General features: G+C 36.4%; 1 protein-coding gene across 7 annotated transcripts in view; it reads right to left on the reverse strand.

Annotated features, from left to right (window-relative positions):
- Positions 1-556: 556 nt before the first annotated feature.
- The window catches only part of LOC108973630 (eukaryotic translation initiation factor 4 gamma 3), a 61,870-nt gene continuing 37,060 nt past the window's right edge, over positions 557-25,366 (reverse strand). For 4 of the 7 annotated variants that reach the window (XM_018941008.1, XM_018941007.1, XM_018941009.1 and 1 more), the window contains 11 exons: positions 25,124-25,173; positions 4,429-5,826; positions 3,026-4,311; positions 2,746-2,965; positions 2,510-2,670; positions 1,969-2,434; positions 1,680-1,909; positions 1,474-1,620; positions 1,192-1,414; positions 1,024-1,125; positions 557-967 (listed from right to left, as the gene is read on the reverse strand). In XM_018941008.1, coding sequence (XP_018796553.1) covers positions 894-967; positions 1,024-1,125; positions 1,192-1,414; positions 1,474-1,620; positions 1,680-1,909; positions 1,969-2,434; positions 2,510-2,670; positions 2,746-2,965; positions 3,026-4,311; positions 4,429-5,826; positions 25,124-25,173 — 4,357 coding nt within the window. In that variant the 3' untranslated portion in view covers positions 557-893. The other 3 variants (XM_018941013.1, XM_018941012.1, XM_018941011.1) reach the window with 3 other exon arrangements.

Raw genomic sequence — 25,366 nt, forward strand, 5'->3', positions numbered from 1 at the left:
TTTACGGAACTGTGATTCTTTTTCGAACTTTCAATAAAAGTCTGCTTTTTCGACCGATTGCATCATGCATATTACATAGATTGCATTACCGAAAACGCCGCCAATCACCGCTTGTATGGTAAAATTCGGGTTGGTAGTCATCGGATTCAACCTCCCGCCTAGGTTATCCTTTTTTAGTACATAGATCGAAATTTTACATTGCGATTTCCCAGATAGCCGCTTTTACCTTACCGGAATTTAATGGTTTGGATCTGTACGTTTCAAACTTTATCTTAGAAAAGGTTGTCTTCGGTTATATACGAAAAAAAAAAACAATTCAAATTAATTTTTTCATAAAGTTTATGATTTATATATATTTATTTAAAAACTTGTTTACATTATGCTTAGTTATTATATTTTACATCATTAATCTCTCAGAGATGTATCTTGAACGCCAGTATAAGCTTTAAAGATGTTTTAGTTCTTAGCATGATTTGTTTGAAATATACGCTTGACAATTATCAAGAATTTCATTTTCTTACAATTTAATATATTGTTGGTTCCTTAATTTGTATTCTTTTAAATATGCTTAACATGTTCGCCAAATTATGTTCCCGAAAATATAGAATCCAAAATAATTATATAAGATTAGCTTATAACACTATTTTCATATTCATTTCTTTTTATTTTTTAATAGGTAAGACGTTAATTTATTTTCACCCAAAGTTTTCAATTTTTCATTTAACGGTGCAAAATATATGCATTTATGGTTTGTTTAGACTATTTCACGCATTTACATATAATAGTATGTGTTAATGGTTTTACAGTAGATAAATGCGACCCAATTGTATACACATTAAACATAGAACAGGTCTTTATCGCAAGGCTTCGGTACATGCGAATTTGTTGATTCGTTAATTATTTTCGTCGCTGGTCTCACTGCTAAGTATATGAGTAAAAAATGGATTAAGTCCTTTGACAGCAACACCTAAAGAATTAAAAATTAACTTGCTGGTTTATAAAAATAATTTTAAAGGACTATACCTTTGCCAGCTGATTGATCTTTCGAGTCTCGCCATTTAATAAATGAATCTTGAGGTATTACATCAGCATCGTATAGTTCACCAAAAAGGTCACTGAGCAAACCTAGAAAAACCAAATATTATGAAATGAAGAATTGAAACAACGTTGCTGAAAACAAGCGTCTCCTACCTCTGGGATGTTCCAACCGTGCTACCAACAGCTGCATTGCGTACAAGCATTCCAATTCAAATTCTTCTTTTGAGTCAATATAGCGTTGTAAAACCGGAATGCAAACCTTTTGGAAGCAGTTCACTTCTAACTTGTAACTATTTTCCCGGTATGAAATCGCGAAATCACATAACTTAGTTGCTAAACTTCTGATAAATTGTTTATCAATATCAACAATGTTTCCCTAAAAATATGTAACGTTTATGATTTTTTTATTAATAAGCGCGTAACTACATTACTCACGTTAATGTAATCTATTATATAATCTGCCGGGGCTTCCTCTTTTAGGAGATGTTCGACGTTCTCTGCAACTGCTGCTATATGGTCGTCTTTAGACCCGTTTATTACTATTGTAGGTTGTAGTTTATCGTTCTCAATGTATTCGAATTTCTGCACAAAATATGAATCAAGTTGTTGAATTATAAAATGGTAAACATGAAACTACCCACATTTGTTTGTATAAAACTGTGGACATCACTCTCAGGCATGAAATCTGTCCATTTGCTATTTGACTTCTTCCACATTGATCGCGTAAAGCTAGGGCCGATTTGACTCAAGCAGTATGCTAGATATGTTTTTAAAAACTTTTTCCCGAGGCGTGAGTCATCACTTGAGACTTCCTTTAATTGTTTGTTCCACAAATCAGATATTGACATAAGCTTTCTGCTGATTAGAGGCCCTATAAAATGAAAAAAAATTTATTAAAAATGTAGGCCGCGTTAACTTATGCGTAATTACCTGTGAATTGAATGATATACTCCCAGAGGTTAGGAATATCAACCGATAAGTCACTGGCTATTTCGCAGAAGTGCTTGTAAGCTAATTTAAAATGTTTAACAGATATAAAATTACTGTCAATTAAGGATACAACTACATTGCCTAAATATCGTCTTTGCAGTTTCCCTATATGTCGCAAATGCAAATAATCTGTCATAATGTAAGATATAAGAGCACAGCGTTGATTCTCTTTTACACGCTGAATACAGGATTCTACAGAGTTTTTTAGTGTCTTGCTACTCGATCCTATATCTACCATATCTGAAACAACCGATTTAATGACTAGAATATCTTCGTCGTTGAGCTTTTCAAACACAGCCACCGGTGGCTCCATTAGTTTCCCACTACTACTTTCCGTTTGTGGATTTGAATGGGAATACGAATCAATTCCGCGTTGCGGATATAAAGATGATCCCACACCTGTTAACTAAAACAAAAATAAAGATATTAATATGTATACAAATACACCAAGATTTTGAGAATTTCTGTTTATCGGTTATACCTTAGTTGTCCTGTTGGATGACATTTGCTGTTGCAAGTATTTGTTGTGGCTTGAAGTCTTCGGTACTGATGACGTAGTCAAGGCTGAACGTGTTTGTTGCACACCTCGTGATGATGAATTCTCTCGCGACGTTTGAGAGGAACCAGATCGTGGTAGCATTCCTACACACAAAAGATATACATACTTTATATATATATTTATATATATATATATATTCCTTATAATTCAGATAATACCATAACGGTCACGTTCTATAGATCCTTTGTTATATGAACCTTTATTTCGAGGTCCACTTCGATCTCTATCACTACCTCTATTAGTATCATTAAGTGTAGATAAGGCTGCAAAAGAATTCGTAGGTGTGGATGAAGCTGTTGAAGATTGCCTTGAGCCATTTGACCAAACAAACAAACCTACGCCGCCCATTTTTTTGTTATCAAAATTATTGGCGGTGGACTGCAAGCAACATTATTAAATATAAATTTCACTAAAGTTTCATAGAAGAAGCATACTAACCAAACCCTCTAGTTTCAAAGGATCCAAAACACGACTACCTCCTTTGCTCGTTTGAACGTGCCATGTACTGTCATCGGCATTAGAATTAAAATGGAGGCCGCTCGAAGTATTATTGCCACTATTTCCTCCAATTGGCTGCTGGCGTCTCATGCTACTAGTATCTCCTCGTTGACTATGACTGCCTCCGTACCCGGACCTTGCGTCGTTGAATCTACCCCCACCCCCGCGTTCATCTCGTTTGCCTCCAGAACCTAACGAGGATCCACTAGAACCGCCGCTTCCCCCTCCTGACATCGTTCCAACATAGTTTAGATATTGTGAAGATAATTGCTCACTTTTCATTTCTTTCTCTACCTGTCCCATTGTTTTAGGAGCTTCGTTTCTTTTAGATTGCCATTTATCTCGACGCAAATCAATTACATCTTGCAACATAAACCGGACACGGGAGCTAATTTTTGCCCCTTCTTTGTCAGTTTTCGATGCTATCGCTTGCATGCGGTTCATGGTCTTTTCTAACGAATAACAACGCGTTGATTCTTTTGTGTTAATTGGTGTTTGCTCAAATTTTTCTCCAACCGTGGTTAAAAGCTTACACAAACATTCAAGCTGATCTTCCGAGTTAGGATTCAACAGAGCGTCAATGCAAGAATTGATAATTTTTCCAGTAAGCATAGAGATTTTAAAAAGTTCTCCGATGAAACGTACTGTGCCACCTGAGCGGCGGCGAATTTTTCGTTCCTCTTCTTCTAGCTGCGCCTCTAATTCTGCTTTTTCAATTAAATCCGTACATTCTGCTATTTTTTCAATAATTGGCTGCAATTTTTTCTCTTTTGCTATACTTTTCGTAACATTGTATGTAAATTCGCGTTCGGTTTTGTCAAGTAATGCTGCGCGGAATTGGGCAAGGTTAGTCTTCGTACCACTTTCCATTCGTTCGTCTCGTCTCTTTACCTCGGAAATCAAACGATGACATAAACGAGCATACGATACTGAAAAATTTGGTTCATCTATCGCTTTTTCAAACACAAGAACCATTACATCTTCCATTTTGTCAGGAGTATCGATTTTCAGTTTAATTATTTCTTCAACTAAAGCATCAAATTTCTCAGGTGTAAGTTTATTTAATATTCCACGGATACGACATATAAGTTCTTCTTTTTCGCGTTTTGATTTAGCCTCTGGATCACCCATGACATCAAGTTTAAGCAATATTCGAGGACGCCAGGCATTGTCAGTTTCATTTAATTTAACGTCTTGGTTGAGTGAAAGGTTCACAAGTATCATTCCTATTGATAGAAATTAGAGTTATGTATATTATGTAATACATACTTCCATTATATTAATACAAAATATAACTTTTATCAGTATAAATATTTCAAAATTATTGTAGATATTGTCATTACCATTATTGTCTTTTATGCTCCCACGTCCATGCACTCCTGACATAGATGCTTGCTTATTTCCATAGCCATCGGCTGCGGATGCATTTCCAGTAACACCTCGATTAGTGCTTAAGGAACTGCCCATACAATTAACACGTTGTTTTGATTGGCGAATAAAGGATGGCATCAAATTAGGCGTAGGTAGTATAGACACATTCTTAACTTCAGGTTGCCGACGAGATGCTATCGCCTCACGTAATTTTAGAAGTTGTACTCTGTCGTATTGCTTTTTCCCTGATGGATTGTTGGGTGACCACTGACCCTCATTATAGCTAATCAGAAATTCCTGTATTACAGGCTGACCAGCAACACTAGAAGCGTTATTTTCTGAACAGGTAATATTGCTAGTAGACTCCTCCTCTTTTGCATTCATATTTTTTCCGATGCTAACGTTACTATTTTTAAAGTCACTGGCAGAATGCTGTATTTCCTCTGTTTCAGATGTAAACTTTTGAACATTTTCTGTTAACTCTCCAACCGGACTAGATACGGAGTTTTCAATAAGTTGTTGATGATCAGTCTCGTCACACTCATTTGTCTTCTCAGAATGTATTGATCTTGAAGTCTGAGGCTGTACGACTTGAGTACGAGTTTGAGCTCTGTCTTGGTTTTCTTCATGTTCACTGAACGGTGATGTATTCACTTTGGGGTTGTATTCCACTTTAGAGGTGTCTTCCAAATCACTAGTATTCTGCGCTTCACAAGATGATGGCAAATTTTTCGTCTCAATTTCAATACGATCACTTTCGGAAGATTGTTCCGTGCCACTATCAATATTAGAAATACTTTTATTTCCTTGTATTACATCCTGTGTTTCCTGTATAAGTTGCATATTTCGCCCTAGTATATCAGTCCCCTGCAGGTGTGTATCATTGATATTCGTTGTAATTTCAGGTAAGCTGCTACCGGCAGATTTTTCTAAGTCCCCATCCTTATCAGATTCAAAAGTTTGAAGTTCTTGTTGCGATTCTGAATACACTGAATCTCTATTAGTACCCAAACCTACTGCAGAACTTGGAACACTACTTGATGTGTCAACTGTAGTAGTCAATGATGGGCTGGAAACTTGTTGCGCTTGTGAATAATTTCCGTCTGCAACAATCCTTTCGGTACTACTGCTATTAATTACGTCCGCAATGACATTTACATCTGCTGATATTTCCTTCCCTTGATTTACTTTTGTTTTAGACAAAAGATGGTGTGTCTGCTGTTGATCGGTTTGTAAAAAGCACAGTTGCTGTCGAATACAGTCGGATTTTGCAGAGGCAACTTCTTCTATATGTGATGCTGTATGGGGCTGATAATGTACTTGTTGTTGCAGTGATCCACTTGTTGGCATTGTATCACTCGATTCGTTTTCTGAAACATAAAACCTCAATATTTTTATTTTGTGTTGTGGGATTTAATGAGACGAGTTGAACTGAGGATGTAAAAATATTAAACAATTAATACACGTGGTCTGTTAAGCGAAAATTTCTAAACCACAAATTAAGACATGAAACTGTGACTTAGGAAGTGTGCCAAGCCCACCCTATAATATGATGTAATGGACATAGTTATGCTTCTGAGTTAGGAGTTACAGTCGAAGGGCTATGCCTATTTCCAACTCTTGCGTCTCGCCGCGCACTCTGGAAGCGTGAGAAACCCTTATGTAAAATGCGGTGGCGTACCCGTGTGGAGCCGGTGGTCACGGATAAATGAGAGTAAGTTTCATCGTAGCCACATCGACATGTTCGATTTAAGGGTATTGCTGAAGTCTAATTGCTTGGAGCGCTTCTACGAGAGCTGGCCTCGCCAAGATATCAAAATCGTGCTTGGCGACTTTAATATGAATTCTATGAGCGCTTATGACTCTCTCGAATTTTATCCGGTCAAGGGCTGTTTTCTCTGCAATTCTGGCTGGTGTCACTATCCGGTCTGCGCAGTATGCGTGAGTGGACTAAGTCATCCGTTGCCCCATGCAGGAGTCTGCCCACGCTACACTCAACAGTAGCGTCGCTAAACAACACCACAGTGTGTCAACCGCCCCTGCGGGTTCTACTGTTTCAACAAACACCACCTACACACCACTCCCTCACCCCCAGGATCACCCACGGACACCCCCAACAAACCCGCAATCTTCAATGCAACTGCAACGGACTCCAGAGCAAGATCGAGGAGATAGTTGCACTTATGAACGGGGAACGCGTATCTAACGCAGTCCAAGAAATCAATCTAAACAGCCGCTCAGATCTTCTGAGTTGTACCGGTTTCAACATTTCAAGGATCGCGAGCAAGATTGCACAACACCGTGCAATATCGTCTAATCGATGAAGACATTGACCGCAGGGATACTATCCTAGAATATCAAGGTACAGCTATCCCGTAAAGCGATATCCAGTTCAAAATATTTAATATTATACATCCCCCCAGTTAAATGTTGCCCTACGGGATATCACTCGAATATATGTAGGTGCGCTACTTCGTGGTGAAAACCGTCTGGTACTAGGCAACTTTAACGCGCACCACGATCTTTGGCCTTCCTGCCTGTCACACAATCGTAGGGGGATTTAGTTGGTGGAACAGATTGACAATTCGACATTCTTCACCAGAGTTATGGGCTCCTATAATAGCTCGCCTGATTTTACCATTGCTAGTGGTGGTCTGCTAAATAGCATAACCTGGCGAGCTATGCTAACTCTCGCACCTGCCATCTGCCCATATTTATCGACAAACCTCCTGATTTTGTTTCTGTGGACATCGGTACCTTCGTTAACTTTAACAAAGCTAACTGCGTCGGCTTCACAGAATTTACTGAGAGTACCTTCAACGCTCTGCTTGACGTCGGGCAATGGAATCGATGGCATGTGTTCAAATGTAAACAACTACAGTGACTCGCACGTCTAACCGGATGCGTGCATTGCCAATGATGAGACCCTCCAATCATACAGTGAACATCTTAAAAATGGTACATATGATACATCAAATTAAAGGAAAAATCTTCTATTTTATTTTCGGAAACTTAAAAATAGTATCAAATTCATTCACTGCGTATAATTTARAGAAATAATTCGCAACATACAAAATTCGTTCCACACAACTAACCGGAAAATTATAAGAAGTAAGTAATGTAAGAAAAATATTGGAAAGTGGAAAAGAAAAGAAGGYTTCAGTCGAAACAATTCGCCGCACACTTAGAATCTTCGATTTACATGGTAGAGCAGTTGTAAAACAGGCGTACATATTCGAAAAACATAGAAAGAAAAGGCTAGAATTTGTGAAATTGCATTTAAAAAGGCCTGATGAGTTCAGGCAAAGGGAAAATGGCATAATTTTGATTTAGTAATCATAAAACAGTATTATTACTGCTTTTTCAAGGTTCCTTTCACACACGATATCAAGTTTAACTTGCAGGGATCAGATGGCTGAAGTTTTGTATAGCGGCGTCCCAACGAAGCTTACTTGCCAAAACATACTAGGCCAACACTTAAGCACGGTGGTGGGTCAGTAATGGTTTGAGGATGTACTATATCGGCTAAAGGAACGGGCAACTTGCATTTAGTGCAAAGTACTATGGATCGTTTCCAATATGACGACATTTTAAAGGAAAATTTAAAGCARTCATGTGTAACATTGGGAATTAAAGACGATTTTATATTTTACCAAAACAACAATCCGAAGCCCAAATCGGCGATTGCTCATACTTGGTTTATATACAATGGCACTTATGTACTGGGTACACCTGCCCAATCCTCAGATCTGAACGTTATTAAGCACGTATGGCAAGAAGTCAGTCGAAAAGAGTACCAAGAGCAGTACTTCAATGATGCTGGGCTCAAAAGGCTTGGAAGGCAATACCACCAGAATTTTATCAAAAACTTGTCGCCTCTATACCAAGGCGACTAGAACCATTTTTATCTGTAGAAATATGCTACGAAGTATAAGTAATCATTAGCTTTTTAAAAAATCCGGTTAGTTGTGTGGAACAAATTTTGTATGCTGCGAGTTATTTTTCTAAATTTTATGCAGTGAATACATTTATTACTAGTTTTAAGTTTCCAAAAATAAAATAGAAGATTTTTCCTTTCATTTGATGTATCATTCTTAAGATTTTTACTTTTTGATTGGAGGGTGTCATCATTGGCAATGCACGCATCCAGTTAGACGTGTGAGTCACTGTATCTCTCCGACCTTCCTTGTTTCCTCTCTGCACGGATCCTAACACTTTCGAAAGATCGAAATGCTTAAGAAAAGAGAAGAAAAGAGTTTGTAAAGCCGGCCGACAGGGATTGTGCTCTAAAATTCTACGAAAGGATGCGGCGACTAACGGAAGATTTCAAGACCATAGCATACTATTGTAGGACCCAAAGTGATAATCTAGTGACTGATGTTCAGAGCATTCTAAAGTTATGTTGCATTGCACGACTATGATGAGGTTCGAATAGGAATGACCCGCATGAATAACTACAAAGCGGCAGGTGCCGAGCCATTCAAATACGGCGGCAAAGAACTGGCGAGGTGTACGCATCAACCTCGGCCAGATGATTGCAACATAACTGCCTTTATCGCCACAAAACTAATGCAGTTGTGTAAGCTGAGATTGACAACAGCAAAAGCTGCGTCACGATCAAGACGTACCTCTTTAGACAAAGAAACACCTTATCGTGTGACTCCTTCAATCTATTGCTGGAAAAAACTAATACAAGCTGCACAGAAAAATAGAGAAAATACTATCTTCTATATGCTATTGATATCATTGGTACAAGGACAAGACGAAATATCTCGTGTCATCAAACAGACACTCATCGCATTGGCTCACACGTTTGCAGTTATAACGTAGACAATTTCGTCTAGTTTGGAACCATCATTATCAACAATAATACCAGTCTTGAAATCCCACGCAAAATCACTCTTGCCAACAGCGAATACCGCAGATAATTTTACGATGAGTTGTACGGGATATATGGCGACATTGATATAGTTCAGCGATAGCCAGTGGCAGTGCTGGCTAGGTCATGTTGTTTGCATGGAAGAAAACACTCCAGCTTTGAAGGTTTTCGATTCATTACCCACCAGTGGCAGCAGAGGAAGAGGAAGACCTTCACTCCGTTGGAGATATCAGACGGGCCGCGTAAGCGACATATCTGATATACCACAATATCTATATCAACCAATCTTATTGAAGGCAAGTTACTTCAGCATTTACTCATAAAGGTCGAAAATTTGTAAAATAAGAGAGGATAACTACACCCAACCCTTATATTACATTGAAAATTAATAAACATGCAATAATTCATTACCAAAAAAGTCAAAAGTGTTAAATTATGCATAATGACGTAGACAGCCACCGTTTAGCAGAAATTATTATTAATATTAAATTGACACCATTATGTCATGACCACGCTAACTTCCAATGTATCATAATTTTAAACTTCATCACTGCATTACATAACAATACGGTACCTTAATCAAGCACCAATGGAAATATCGGAATGAAGCTTTGTAGAGAATCCCACATCGCGCCTTAAGGATTTTAAAATCCGACTATAAGTTCTTAAGCCAGCAGCCGCATAATATTTACATAGATTTCAATGTCTACGGCTGCTATTTTACAGAAAATATCGGTCAATCTGTGAGTTATATTGTTGAATTTCAAAGCGAATATTTAAATGACGGTACCGACACGAAGACGAATTTGTGAACGTACTTCCATTTCGATCAGATAAAGAATTTAACCGTTTCGAGACTCCTGGGATGTTTTTATTCCAAAATTTGTTTAAAAAATCCTGACTTAAAATGTACAATATGAAATTGGTTCACGAAGATCCCAACACGTTCTCTACGGTTATGTAGTTTCATTGTTGACAATTTAGACGGTAAAAACCTTTAAGCTTTTTACCGATGGTAGTTTGTAACCACGTGGTTTTGTTTAGCATAATTTGCTTCCAGAGTATTTCAAGCAAGACGAAATATCTCCTGTCATCAAACAAACAGTCGTCGCACTCGCGACTTGGCACTCACGTCACTGTTGACAGTCATAACTTTGAAGTTGTAGATAATTTCGTCTATCTTGGAACCAGCGTAAACACCACCAACAATGTCAGCCTAGAAATCCAACGCAGGATAACTCTTGCCAACAGGTGCTACTTCGGACTGAGTAGGCAATTGAGAAGCAAAGTCCTCTCTCGACAAACAAAAACCAAACTCTATAAGTCACTCATAATACCCGTCCTGCTATATGGTGCAGAGGCTTGGACGATGACAACAACTGATGAGTCGAGAGAAAAGTTCTGCGAAAGATTTATGGTCCTTTGCGCGTTGGCCACGGCGAATATCGCATTCGATGGAACGATGAGCTGTACGAGATATACGACGACATTGACATAGTTCAGCGGATTAAAAGACAGCGGCTGCGCTGGCTAGGTCATGTCGTCCGGATGGAGGAAAACGCTCCAGCTCTGAAAGTATTCGACGCAGTACCCGCCGGGGGAAGCAGAGGAAGAGGAAGACCTCCACTCCGTTGGAAGGACCAAGTGGAGAAGGACCTGGCTTCACTTGGAATATCTAATTGGCGCCACGTAGCGAAAAGAAGAAACGACTGGCGCGCTGTTGTTAACTCGGCTATAATCGCGTAAGCGGTGACTAAGCCAATCAAGAAGAAGAGTATTTCATGTAAAAACTAAGTAATTATCTTCTAACAACATCTAAAATTACACAAAATTTTTATAAAAGTGTTGTGTAGTGAAACTGATATATTGCAGGTAAAACAGAATCTTAATTATTACCTTTTTTACCACTTTTTTTTAATTGGGATACAAATATCCCAACAGTATTTTGTTGTGGGTTCTTTTTATCCCAACAGTTTTTTATATCCTTTCATTTTCTTTCGTATGGTTATAACATATATTTATATTTATATTTGTTTTACTCGCTTTTTTATTATTTAAGGCTTCAAAATGCACGGCCATTGCATGTCTGAGAAATCGAGTCTGAATTAGAGAACGACGGCTTTAGTGAATCTGGTGGGTCGGACGAATTGTATTCCCCATCGCAAGCTGAGGCACTATTAAATATTTGGATGGACCCTCTGCCAAACTTTGTGCCCAAAAAAGAATATTTCAGAGATGAGCAAATGCACCTAGAGCTCAAAAGTATCTATATACAATAGTCACCTAGATATATTCTTAAAACTTATGCCATTGAGTGCAACGAAATACGTTGCTCAATGTTCTAATGAAAGACTGTGTATTCATCGTTTGCGTAGTGGTGTTTCTGTGAAGGACACTGATTATGGGGAAATTATGATTGTTTTGGTCTGTTCATTTATAATGTGCTACAACCATGTACCACCAATGTCTGATTATTGGTCCGAAACCCATCTCTAAAAAATGATGCAATAAAAGACGCAATTTCACTGAATAGATTCAAATTATTAATGGCAAAAATGTACTTTGCACCAGTAGAAAAACCTCCAACTGCCCCAAAAACCTACTATGTAGATGACTGCCTGAAGAAGACATTTCGAGAGATGCGTCACGATAGCCCGTTTCAGAGTATTGATGAGAGTATGACAAAATTCCTAATTCGCTCTGCCATGAAGCAATGTATGACATTGAAGCCAGTGAAACGTGGTATTATTAAAATATGGATGAGATGTGACTCACTTTCTGGATGCACCTACGATTTCAATATTTACACTTACAGCACTACACAAACATTCCATTAACGGCATTTTCCTAGAGGAAAAAGGAAGAGAGTATAAAATTCCATACCGATATCAACTATTACTCCAGTCATCTCCTGAACGCAATAACTGATGTACAGCCGACATCTGGAATCTAATTTGTCTCATCGTTCCGATCATTTTGATCTGTACCCATCTCGATTAGTTTAAGGTGTTACAATAGTATAGTCAAATAAATATTATTTAAAAAGACTAAAATACATTTTAAGGTATTTTCCCTTCTTTTGATCCCTGCAACTTGCAAGAGAATGAACTGTTCGGTTGCACCCATTTAGCCTTTCCCTACTTGTTTGAAACTATATTTATTTTTCATTTTTTAGTTTGTTGTGCTTTAAAAAGCATGTTTTTATAAACCATATTTATTAATGAACTGGTCATCCATACGGTATTTTCACTTTTGTAAGGATATGTTTGAGTAAATTTGTTATTCAAAGAACTTGATTGAAATTGAAATTTGATTCTTTTATGTGCATAGTTATAGGCGTATTTTTGCAGTGCCTCTCAAACTGTAGATTTTTTCCAGTTTAGTTTCAATTGCGCTGAAAAAGTACAAGTGTAAAAAAATACATATATACATACAAATATTCAGGTGGAGCTAATTAAAGCATAATAAAAATGATCCACATTAATTCATGTCATTATTATATTAAAATACCAATGAATTGCGATTTAGCGTCTTATTAACTCATTAGAGTCTTATAGTTCATTGGAATGACAATGCTAGCAGCAAAAGAATTCCACTTGACTACTTTACAATAAAAAAAAATAAAGTACGTCAGTAAGTTAAGTAAAGTATTAATAAATATGAGCAGCGATGCATTTCAGAGGGTAGTCAGAATCTTAAAAAAATATATTTTAGAAACAAAATTTTGAAGTAGCTCAGCCACATACTTTTCGAGTTATTTGATCATTAGAGCGACCTGGATCTGTATTGATCCAAGAATTTTTTTCCAATTTCTTTTAATTAATTTTTTTTTTTATATATTTATTATATTTTTATACACTTCGATGAAGCTGCAGACTATCTAATAATAAAACCGTTTTTTTCGGATTGATCTGTAAGGATTAGTGATGGTCACCGCAGAAAACTAGAGTTGGAATTGACTCCACACAAAAAAAACGCCATTATTGTTAAAATTATTAATTCAAGTCGAAACCTTACTTAATGATGCTTTTTTTACCTTTATATAATAATGTAGACGGCAAAAAAATATTTAGATTTGTTATTTTTTTCATGCCTCTTGACTACAGCTAACCACCATATTAATAAACTTGATGAATTTCATGCACGCAAAACAATTGTAAATGAATGTCATTGAGTTCTTTCTGAATTGTCTTTCTTGCACAATGCTCAAATAAAAAAAAAAAAATTAATGAACAGCTGGTTTTATCGAAAACCCAAGAGAAAAGTTATAGGAAATAAAATTTCTGAAAAAAGAATGCTCATGCCAAAGACTTTGTTTCAGAGATATAAGCTATTTAATAAATAAAAGTAAAAATAGGTTTTAATGATAGGTTCATATCTAAAACTTGACTCAACGACTTTGTGTTAAATTTTCATTTATGTAAACCTAACACATAGTTGTATATAATAAGGATGTAAAAACTTGAATTAGGCACTATACAAACGAAATAAGGCAACACGAGATATTCAACATGCATGTTGTGTAGAAAAATTTTGAAAACCATCCATGCACATGTTGCCCCGGAATTTATTATTACTCACTACCCACTTATTTTCTTAACATTGTTTTTAACTGTTTTTTATCACATAATTTCCCCAATCACCTTTTTCTTACACAAATATGAATGAGTTCATTAAAACCATCAAGATAGTTTCTACCACCGACATTAATGTATTTAAATGAGATGTGTGCGCACGTGGAGAGTCAAAGCGTAGCTACATTATTTAGAAAAAAATCATTTGTCAGTATACATAAACAAATTTGTATGTATATTCATATCTTTGTTACAACAAAATAAAATTTCTAGTTGCCATGTATGAATCATCATGACACTCAATGAAGTTGAAGTGAATAAATACATAATGCAATATTACCGGCGTTAATATCCATATACATATACATCTATCAAATTATATGTAAGGAGATAAAAAGTGATGATATAATAGTTTACTTAGCCCATTAATACCGTTTTCACTATTAGTGTTCATCGCTTCTGCTAATAACTTCTCCAATTCATTAAATTATATTGTAGAAGGTATTTATCACTAAAATACATATTGACTTGTATCACAATTATATATGTAAACACCACGTTCATTTATTTCCACAAAAATTGTCCTAATTGTATCTATATGTACATCATTACCAATTTGCAAAAGAATGTCAATAACACTATATTATTGAAACATTTTTGGGACAGCAACTAGGAGATACTAACTCAGCGCAACAGTGAAGCATTGGTTAAAGCAGAACAAGAAATTTTAATGCTACATGTAGGATCACTCTCAATTATGCATTCAAAACTGTTCACTAGACAGAGCAGAATACAGCATAGTCGATTAAAAGTTCGTGATACGACAAATTTTTTAATCATCGTTCAAAGTAGCATACGTATGTATTTGTGTATAAATGGTTGCACACCTATACAAGTAGATAAATATTTTGTAAGATAAAGAAAATTCTAAATCACTAACGTGTGCATCTAAATTAAAAAACTTTTGAAGAAAAAATTCAAATCATACTACACATTTTTAGCATTACTTAATCAAATACAAAAAATTAATATTTTTTCGTTTCAATATTTGATTTGAAATTGTCTGGACATTTTTATTAATTATCGCAATTATTCAAATTTCGAATATAAATATTTCAGGAAATCATCTGCAAACCAGGTTTACATAAGACATTTTAGATACTGTCAGCGTCAAAAGAAAGCATATACCTAATACATTTCACCCTCAAATTGAGTATAAAAATATATTTTTCTGACAAAAAATTCACAGCACTCCAAAAAAATTCCATAAAAAATACAACAACATGAACAAAACCAAATATAATCAGAATTTCAGATGTAAAAGCAAAGTCTACTTCACTTAATATAAGAAATTAGTGATATATTTTAAGAAAGGGGGCAATCTTACGAAAAGGTACAGAAAAAAAATGATTGATAAGTAAAAGCACTTGTTAAATTAGAAGATCGACCACGTTTCCAAAGCGGCTCAGTAATAAAGAATTACAATCACTTTTGAAAGCTGAAAAGATTGATAGTATTATCAATCTTTATTTATATTACCGTTAAATAAAGTGTTCAGAACATCCGGACTAAACGTTAGTACCAACACGATCAGGTGAGCATTGCATGCTAATGGTCTTTGGTTAAGTATTTTATTTAGATGAAAACAACTTCGAAGGTTTCATAATAAATATTAACAGAAATCATTAGTTTGAACATAAAAACATTTAGGGGTTTCACATAGTCTCATAATGAGTTGTATTTGCGTAAACTTATTTTAGTATGCAATCCAACAACAAATTTTTTCAACTAATATAAAAATTTATGATTTTACGATGCTTTATGACACGTTGTGCGTACCGCAATTACAGCCGCATGTAAAGCATGGTTGAAGTTCGCTGATGCTTTGAGGGTGCATGGCGACAAGTTAATGAGGAAGGATGCTTTTTATTCATACCACAATGAACAAAACTGATTTTCTTAACATTGGCAAGAATAGTAAAGGAATGATAGTTTTACCCTACTCCTAAACCACAATGACCTTAACCCTATAGAGAACCATAAGGAAATAAATAAGGAAAAGTATAAGCCAGTTCTCTGAAGAACATTTTACAAAAGGAATATTTCAAAAATTCCCCTGTAGTAGTGTCAAATTTAGTAGGATCAATGCCAAGGAGGTTGGAAGCAAGTATAAATAAAAAAAAGGAAAACAATTAACAATTTTTGAATTTTTGTTATAATGCACACTTTGTTTTGACGTTGTGTTTGATTATACTGAAAAAAGTGATATGTATGAGAAAAAGATGTATACTTTGTTTTAACGCACTCACTCATCGCAACTCACAGTAACATATCATTTTATATGAATTGCTAAAGCAGTAATGTCTAAAATGTATCTTGTTGGGGAGATATTTCGCTCCTTCCTCTTCATCACACATGCATTAATGAAATTAATAACCATTGAGACAACGCCACATCGATAGTGTTTTGCCAGATCCTCTTGTAGCTTGGTAGGAAGATTCTTATAGTCCGCACCAAATGATTACCACTTGTCTGTAGCGAATGACTTACTGGAGAAAAAACTACTTCCAGAGAAGCGAGTATCCAATTTTTTGCCTAATAGTGAAAAAGGTTTCTATAAGAGTGACATTACAAAATTACCTTATTTTACCTTTATTACAATGACTTATCGAACAAAACGGTGCATGGGATCCATTGTTCACCTAACGGTTATATATAGTATATATAAATGATCAGGGTGACGAGAAAAGTTGAAGCCCGAGAGACTGTGTGTCTGTCTGTCTGTCTGTCTGCGGGTTCCTCAGTACAAAAAGAATTACTAGTTCGTAGTTGATCGTGATCGCCCATATGTAAGCACTAAATCAAGGTACGTTCAATAAGTTTTGTCGTTTGATAGGAGACGGCGTTGCTACTTGATCTTCATATAAATTTATGTTAAGTTTCATTTCAATCGGTCAATTCATTATTATACCCTGAACAGGATATATTAAGTTTGTCACGAAGTTTGTAACACACAGAAGGAAGGGTCGGAGACCCTATAAAGTATATATATAAATGATCAGTATGTCGAGCTGAGTGGATTTAGCCACGTTTGTCTGTCTGTCCGTCTGTCTATATATATACGAACTAGTCCCTCAGTTTTTAAGATATCGTTTTGAAGTTTTTCAAACGTCATTTTCTCTCCAAGAAGCTGCTTATTTGTCGGAACTGCCGATATCGGACCACTATAACATATAGCTGCCATACAAACTGAACGATCGGAATCAAGTGCTTGTACGGAAAATTTGCATATTTCACAATGTATTTCCATAAAAGCTGGCACAGGTTATTTTCTAAAGCAAAAATATAATCTCCGTAGAAATTGTTCAAATCGGTTAACTATAGCACATAGCTGCCATACAAACTGAACAATCGGAATCAAGTTCATGTATGGAAAACTTTCACATTTGACGTGGTATCTTCACGAAATTTGACATAATCTTCCATACAAACTGAACACATTATTATTAACGGAAATGCACCTGTGAAGCGTATTTAGCTTCGGTGTAACTGAAGTTAACGTTTTTTCTTGTTTTATTTCTCCTTTGCGCGTCACCGTTAACACAGTCGTATATAAAAGAATATTTCATTGATGATCTGTATAAGTTGCAAATACATATAGTATATCGGGTAATTGTAAATCGTTTACGGTGGATTTGTGGTGGCGATTTTTATACTCTTGCAACCAGTTGCTACAGAATATTATAGTTTTGTTCACCAAAACGTATCACCTAAAACTAAGCGAGATAGATATAGGGTTACACATATAGTATATAAATGATCAGGATGACAGAAAAGATGAAGTCCGGTTGACTGTCCACGCATGCTGTAACATGAGTAAAAGTTGACATATCTCGATGAAAATTGGAGTGGGTTACGCCCAATTTCAGGTAAAATCCCATTTCTCGGAACCCAACTTACCCATTTCGACAAAAAATAGTACATTACACTCTTCTTACATTTTTATGTCACAATGTTAAAATGGACGAAATCGAACAAGCATTGTACTTCCCATATAGTACAATTTTAAATTCCACTTGATTCGTTCGGTTTAAAATACACAAATGAATACAACGAAATAAAACTATGCACGAATAATGTTTTTAATATGTGCCACAAATGGTTTAAATTCAATAAAAACTGTTGATAGTTGTATAGTTGACTTGATCGAAAATGTGATACATACAACTGGAAATAAGGGTTTAGGTGGGTTTCAGAAATACAAAAAAAAGGTATTTTTACTATTTTTTTTAAATACAAACAATCATATATTTGAAAAATATAATATGTTATATTAAAGGTATATATTCGAACAATATCTCCTGAAATTTCGATACAAAATGTTGAAAATTCCGCCGTTGAGACCGCATTTCTCTGGGTGTCTCTCAAAAAAGTTCTCTCGCCGTGGACAGCAAAACTTATTATTGGTTCATATAAAATTAAAAAACTAAGCATATTCTGTTAGTTCATATCTAAATCTCGTTTTTGAACGTAGGAAATAAAAAAAAATATTAAAATTGTCCTTATTTTCTCGGACTTTGAACAAAAAATCTAATTTTTGGTAAAATTTTCGCCATTTTTTGGTCAGAAAAATAAGTTGTAATTAAACAAGAAAAAATCCTTCGTTCAATAACTAGATAATATTATTTCAAAAACGTGTACACAATACGAACTAAATCGGTCGATAACTTTTCGAGAAATCGTGTCCACCGCCTTCAAAAACACAGTTTCGAGAAAAACGCGTTTAAAGACAGTGCACTTAGCGCAGCTAGCCTTGAGTGATACATCGGCTCAATAATTCCCATATACCCAGGAAAAACTTTCAAACTGGGGTTATACCATTTATATCAGTGCATATATAAGATATAGCAAAATTATATTCATATTTTACGAAGAAGCTGATGCATGCTCCATCGACCCCTGCTGCTTTGCTCCGGTCTTGAAACCTTCCATTAGTCGCCGGATGTTTTTTTTTCGAGCTTACACCTGTCGGCCAGCTTGTCAAGCTCTTCGTACTCACGCATTTCGGCCTATTTCTGTCTGTCTGGAAATGCGTCTCGCTTCCTTCTTCAACTCTCTGTATCTATCCCATCCCGCACGTGTTGTTGTTAATTAAGCCTAATCAGGGATGAAAGGCTAGTCTACCTGTTCGATGCAATTTTAAAGGTATGTACCTGGAATGTCCGGTCTCTTAATTGGGAAGACGCCGCTACCAAGCTGGTTGATGTCCTCATGAAAATAAAAGCTGACATCACCGCCGTCCAAGAAATGCGATTGACGGGACAAGGACTAAGGCGAGTATATCCTGGTGGTATGTACTAGAGTGTCCATATAAAGGAGCGCAATTTCGGTGTGGGATTCGTAGTGGAAGAGACTCCGTCGCCGAGTACTGCCATTCAATCCGGTGAATTAACATCTATCCACGATCCACATTAACACATGTTAACAACAGCGCTCCAGTCGTTTCTTCTTTTCTCTACGTGGCTCTACGTGGCGCTAATTGGACATTCCAAGCGTAGTCAGGTCCTTCCAACGGAGTGGAGGTCCTCCTCCTTCCTCTGCTTGCCCCGGCGGGTACAGCGTCGAATACTTGGTACTGCGTTGTATTTAGCTCTACGGTCGGTAAATTCAGCCTCCACGCGGAAACATCCCCTAATGGGTTGAGATTGATAGATTTCGCTGGGGCCCGAAACACGGTTATCTATAGTACTGTCCGCCTATATTTTACGAAGAAGCAGCTGCATGCTCTTTATCAGTTCTTCGCCGCCTTTCTGTACTGCGACGCGGCCCTCCTCATCGTACCAGCTGCATTGCATTTTCCCAAAACCCATAGTTTCGATTGCAGCTGTACGTAAGAAGCTTGAAATGCCGTCCCACAGTTTCCTTATACCGACGAGTGACGAGTGCTCTCAGAAAACAGGAGTGCAAGCGAAGTAGAAAATCGGTCGCCTGTCTGTTTTGATTGCAGCTTCTCGACGTCAAACCTAGTCCACTATCTTGGCTGCAACAAGATAGTGGTCCGAGCCGAAATTAGGACCTCGGAGCGTACGCACACCTAAAACACAGGTGACGTGTCTTCCGTCTATCACAACATGATCCATCTGGTTGTTGGTTTTGGATCCGGAGACAGTCAGGTAGCTTGATGGATTTTCTTATTCTATAGTCTAGTACTACAGACAACTTTAGTTCGGGCCTTGGCCAAGTAGATCAGCTTCAACTGATTATGGGAAGTTTTCTTGTGAAGGCTTAATTTACCGACTGTTGTACCAAAGATACCTCCCGTGCCCACCCTGGCGATAAAGTCTCAAAGCAAGTCTTTTGACATCGTGGCGGGGACAGCACTCATACGGAGTTCCAGGCGCTCATAGAAGGCATCTTTTCTGAAAAGTTCACTTTGATGCGGATTGTGGCTAGACGTTCATCCCTCGGGGTGAATGGCAGTAGTCAACGACGGAGGTCTTTCTCCAACCGCGAATCCCACACCGAATTTGCAGGTGCATGGCCTTAAATCGTTATTCGTAATGCGTTTGCCATGGTCGTCTCTCAACCGAAGCGGCTAGTAATTTTTCATTGCGGGCATTTTTTACGTGGCTGGTCCCAAACCCAGCGTGAAGAGACTGTTTCGCCTTCTAACTTTAGTTTGCCTCCAAACGAATGTTCTTTTGCTACCCAGAGATACTTGGTCTAGGACCGGAAGTTATGAGCTGCTTGAGTCATATGTACAAGAATCGTTTTTGGCCACTCCCAAGTGAATTTCAATCAGAGAACCTTTCTCACTTGCGTGAACTTCTACACATGAGTTGATCCACATCAACTCAGTACATTAAATTTAGCCACTATTCGTCTGTTCAATACGCTATGAACCGTATAAAATATACTAGGGGATCCAACCACACATTGCAGTGGTAGTGGTTTATACTGTTTTTCGTATAACAAACTATTCAATAGACTGAAAATTTTATTTACGAATAAACTTTAGGTTTAGTTTTGAATATGTTCACGCAATTAAATTTCATTGGAATTGCTTTCCAAATGTCTGGATACCAGCCTTTCTGTCCAGTTTATAGAGTTGTCCGCTTAATAGATTGTACTTAATAATTTTATTTTTAATAGAGCTTTCACTGTATTTTTAATTTATGAATTGTTTTTACTATCCTATCTTCTAAATTTTTAGTTTTATTCGATTTCGACCGCAATTCGCAAAAGTGGATAAGACTTCTAAAACAATCCTTGCAATTATAGTATGAATATAAATACATTGAGCGGTCTCTAAAAAATTGTTGGTGCCCTCAGCGGAAAACATGATTTTCTATGGCTGTAAGCAATCGCGAACAAGCGACCATGTCAGAGAGGTAGTTTCCATGCACCCTAAAACTGATCTCAGTACTTTTGCCCTTTTATTTCGATTTTAAAATAAAACTCGCGTTATATCGTGTATGACAGCATTTTATTGAGACTGTTTTCAGTGTTGCTACTCACCGAGCCAAACAATGAGATCGGTGTATAAAATCAAAAATGAAATTCGAATCCGGTAAGGCAGAGTCGGATTTTGCAGAAAAGTTTTAAAGATGTTATCTAATACGTTGCAATCGTATTTATCTAAATATATATCTTTATATGTATATATATATATCTTTATATGTCCGCGATAAACTAATACATTACTGAACCGATTTTGTTTACTACTATTTTGGTACTTCTATGTATATGATTAATCAGCCCCTACCTTTTAAAGATATATATACAAATTTCGCGACTTAGGAACTATTAGTTTATGAGATATAGCATTTTGGGTAAAGCAACTTGTGTTTGTTTACAAAAAAAAATTAATCAAAAAGTATTTCGTGTGTTAATAAAGCATGCCTTTTGGTGGAAAATACTGTTGAGTTTGAGATCTGCACTAAGGAAATCAACCGTTGAAAAGATATTTGCTAAGTCGGAAATAGGTGAAAAAAGCACCGAGGACAATGAATTCAGTGGACGCCCTAGAACATTATTTGAGGTAATGCACGAAATATCTCGTGTCATCAAACAAACAGTCGTCGCACTCGCGACTTGGTACTCATGTCACTGTAGACAGTCATAGCTTTGAAGTTGTAGATAATTTCGTCCATCTTGGAACCAGCGTAAACACCACCAACAATGTCAGCCTAGAAATCCAACGGAGGATAACTCTTGCCAACAGGTGCTACTTCGGGCTGAGTAGGCAATTAGAAGCAAAGTCCTCTCTCGACAAACAAAAACCAAACTCTATAAGTCACTCATAATTCCCGTCCTGCTATATGGCGCAGAGGCTTGGACGATGTCAACAACAGATGAGTCGACGTTGCGAATTTTCGAGAGAAAAGTTCTGCGAAAGATTTATGGTCCTTTACGCGTTGGCCACGGCGAATATCGCATTCGATGGAACGATGAGCTGAACGAGATATACGACATAGTGCAGCGAATTAAAAGACAGCGGCTACGCTGGCTAGGTCATGTTGTCCGGATGGACGAAAACGCTCCAGCTCTGAAAGTATTCGACGCAGTACCCGCCGGGGGAAGCAGAGGAAGAGGAAGACCTCCACTCCGTTGGAAGGACCAAGTGGAGAAGGACCTGRCTTCACTTGGAATATCTAATTGGCGCCACGTAGCGAAAAGAAGAAATGACTGGCGCGCTGTTGTTAACTCGGCTATAATCGCGTAGGCGGTGTCTACGCCAATCAAGAAGAAGAATTTTGTTTTAAGTTAAACTTGCCTTTCTAAGAAGAATGCACCGCGACCTAAGGTCTATTGCCCTACAACAAAGATTTGTTTTGAAGAGTATTATGTCCTGTTTAATCGTAATAAAATGAAATTTTTGTGTCGGTGTAACAATAGGAAAATGGCTCCATCATTTCACACTGAGTCCAATTGACAGCCTAGTAGACTGCCCATCTGGTGCATAATGCAAAATCCATCTGGTTCAAGCATGCAACGGCCAAAAAGTCTGCTGACAAGGCTATTGAATCAGTCTTTTGAGATGCAAGTAGTATAATGTTCATCGAATGATTACTGAGCCAGATATGATCCATTGGACATGTTTAGTTGGTTTCATTTCTATTCTACCATTCCTAAACAGAGGTAATGTGGAATCTAAGACAGAATTGCTATCTGTCAGAATTACAAATCAATTCTGATTTTCATTGGTGACATGGAATCTGTTTGGATTTTCGGCTTTTCGAACATTCGTAAAATGAATATTCGAATCAGCTGTTTACTGATGTGACGAAACGTGCAAATAAATACATTTGGGAGCAATCCTATTGAAGTTTTTAATGAGTTCCGATTTAAGAGAAGATTTTAGAGATAAAATTTATCGAATGAATAAAGACGCATTTTGCGTGTTAAATTACGTTTTGTAATTCTTCGTTAATGGGAGAGCCCGCTTTAGAAAAATCTACATTTTTTTGCTAATACCTCTTTCAGAATTATCTATGAATATGTCGCGAAAGATATAGATGTGAATTCGAAATATTGTCAAAGCTAGAAGGGTAATAGTGACTTATCTTTGGCATTAAATTATCTTCTATTTAAATTAAAAATAAAATAAGAAAAGTTATGCTTTAACAACATAAAGTAAAATTTTTTGGTTAAAAATCACTTTTTTTTAATTTTCTGAGTTCAACTAGAACATGAGTTATTGACAAATATGAATCTCTTTCAATTTTTTGTTTCCGATAGAAATTGCGACCTGCATACTGCCCTCCATCCGAAAAATGCACATGCGAGATACACCAAGCAATTGCTTCCTAAAGGCAGAACATCAAAGATTTCGTGTCCAAAAAGTTTTCGGATGATGTTTCAAATCCTAGAAATTTCGCTTTAATCAATTATTTCTTTCCCTCCCAGGCAAGAACCTCATCGATTTTTCGAGGCCTATAATGCAGGCTGCTCTTCTAAATATCAGCATTTTTTTCCAAAACTCAATAATTAAGACACTTCGTTCTTTATTTTTGTTTTTACCTACAGAAATAAAAATAAATTAATTCGTAACAATAAAATAACTTGATTTCTTAATTACATTTCAAATCTGTCAGCAGCTATCGTCTTGCTTTGTTTCTAATAGCAAAACCGACAAAATTGGTTTCCGTGACACCCACAACCGATACATATTCTGTTTCCAACATAAAACCCATAATATCTGAATTCGTGGCCCCTACTTTTTTATCGGTTTTAATTCTGATCAGATCTATCAGATTCCACAACACCCCTGAATACTTAGCAATTGTATTCGTTTTGAGGAAGGATACGTTTGAAATTGTGCGAATATACTTTTCGTTTCCGTTTAAATGCTTGTGCAATGCTTCGAAAACATTTCTGAATATGTATCTCAAATTATAATATACTTTTTTATCAATATCGCTATTTTTTTAGATGTAGCGTTTGGTATGTTATGAATGCATTTGTGTCCTTCCCCTATAATCTAGCAAAGAAGCAGCACTGCCTTGTCGACGAAAATGCATAATTCAGGCAGGAGGCTGCTATATATATGTATTTCTGGCCTAGGCAACTAGGCTAACTAAGTGTAGAGAGGTGCAATCTGACATTTCCATTGGAAAGTTTGGCCAGAAATATATATAGCAGCCCTCGTATTGCATATTCAATGCCATTTTTTGTTTTAATATTTAAAATATCTGATCAGTATAACCCATTTACTGAGTTTTTTGTTTGTTATTGTCTTTTTTTATTACTCTTTTTTTAATTAAAATTTTAAATGATTCTTACATGAATTTTGAACACATGCTTAGGATGTGAAATATATATTTTTGGTATTTATGAATTGTTTTGACTTTTAACATAAAGATGGACGTCCCGTGGTTCTAAGCTACCTCCCCATCAATTTTCAGCCAAATCGGTTCAGCCGTTCTTGTGTTACAAATACTTTAACTAAGAGCTGGGTATTAAATTAATTTTACATTAATATTATTTCTTATATAATATAATATCTTCTAAAATTTCATATCCCTAATCTGGAGTAATGTGTAGATGTAATGAATGCAGACCTTTAAGCTCTGCTGCCACCATCAACATAGGTTATATCAAATTGTAATAGATTTGATATAATTCTATTGATCTTCACCTCGACTTTACCAAAAAATAGGAGAAAAATATATAGTATGTGAGATAGGGAAACAAATTTTTAGATTTACTCACCTTTAGTGTGCACGGAATTTCCATCCTTTGGATTTATGATAGGAAGAATTCTGAAAAAAAAATCATTTGTAAAATAATTCTTAAGGGGAATGGTGTGTAAATAAAATCCTTGTGTATTCCTAAAAAAAAATAAAATAAACCACTTTATTATTTTTGATTAAGGCTTAGTTTGCATTTTCGAAAAGTTGATTTTTTTTCAATGTACAGGTGTGAGCATTGAAATAGTGTTGTTGTTGTTGTAAC

This window comes from Bactrocera latifrons, unplaced genomic scaffold (assembly GCF_001853355.1).
Source record: "Bactrocera latifrons isolate USDA-ARS-PBARC rearing strain unplaced genomic scaffold, ASM185335v1 scaffold_496, whole genome shotgun sequence".
Taxonomy (NCBI): domain Eukaryota; kingdom Metazoa; phylum Arthropoda; class Insecta; order Diptera; family Tephritidae; genus Bactrocera; species Bactrocera latifrons.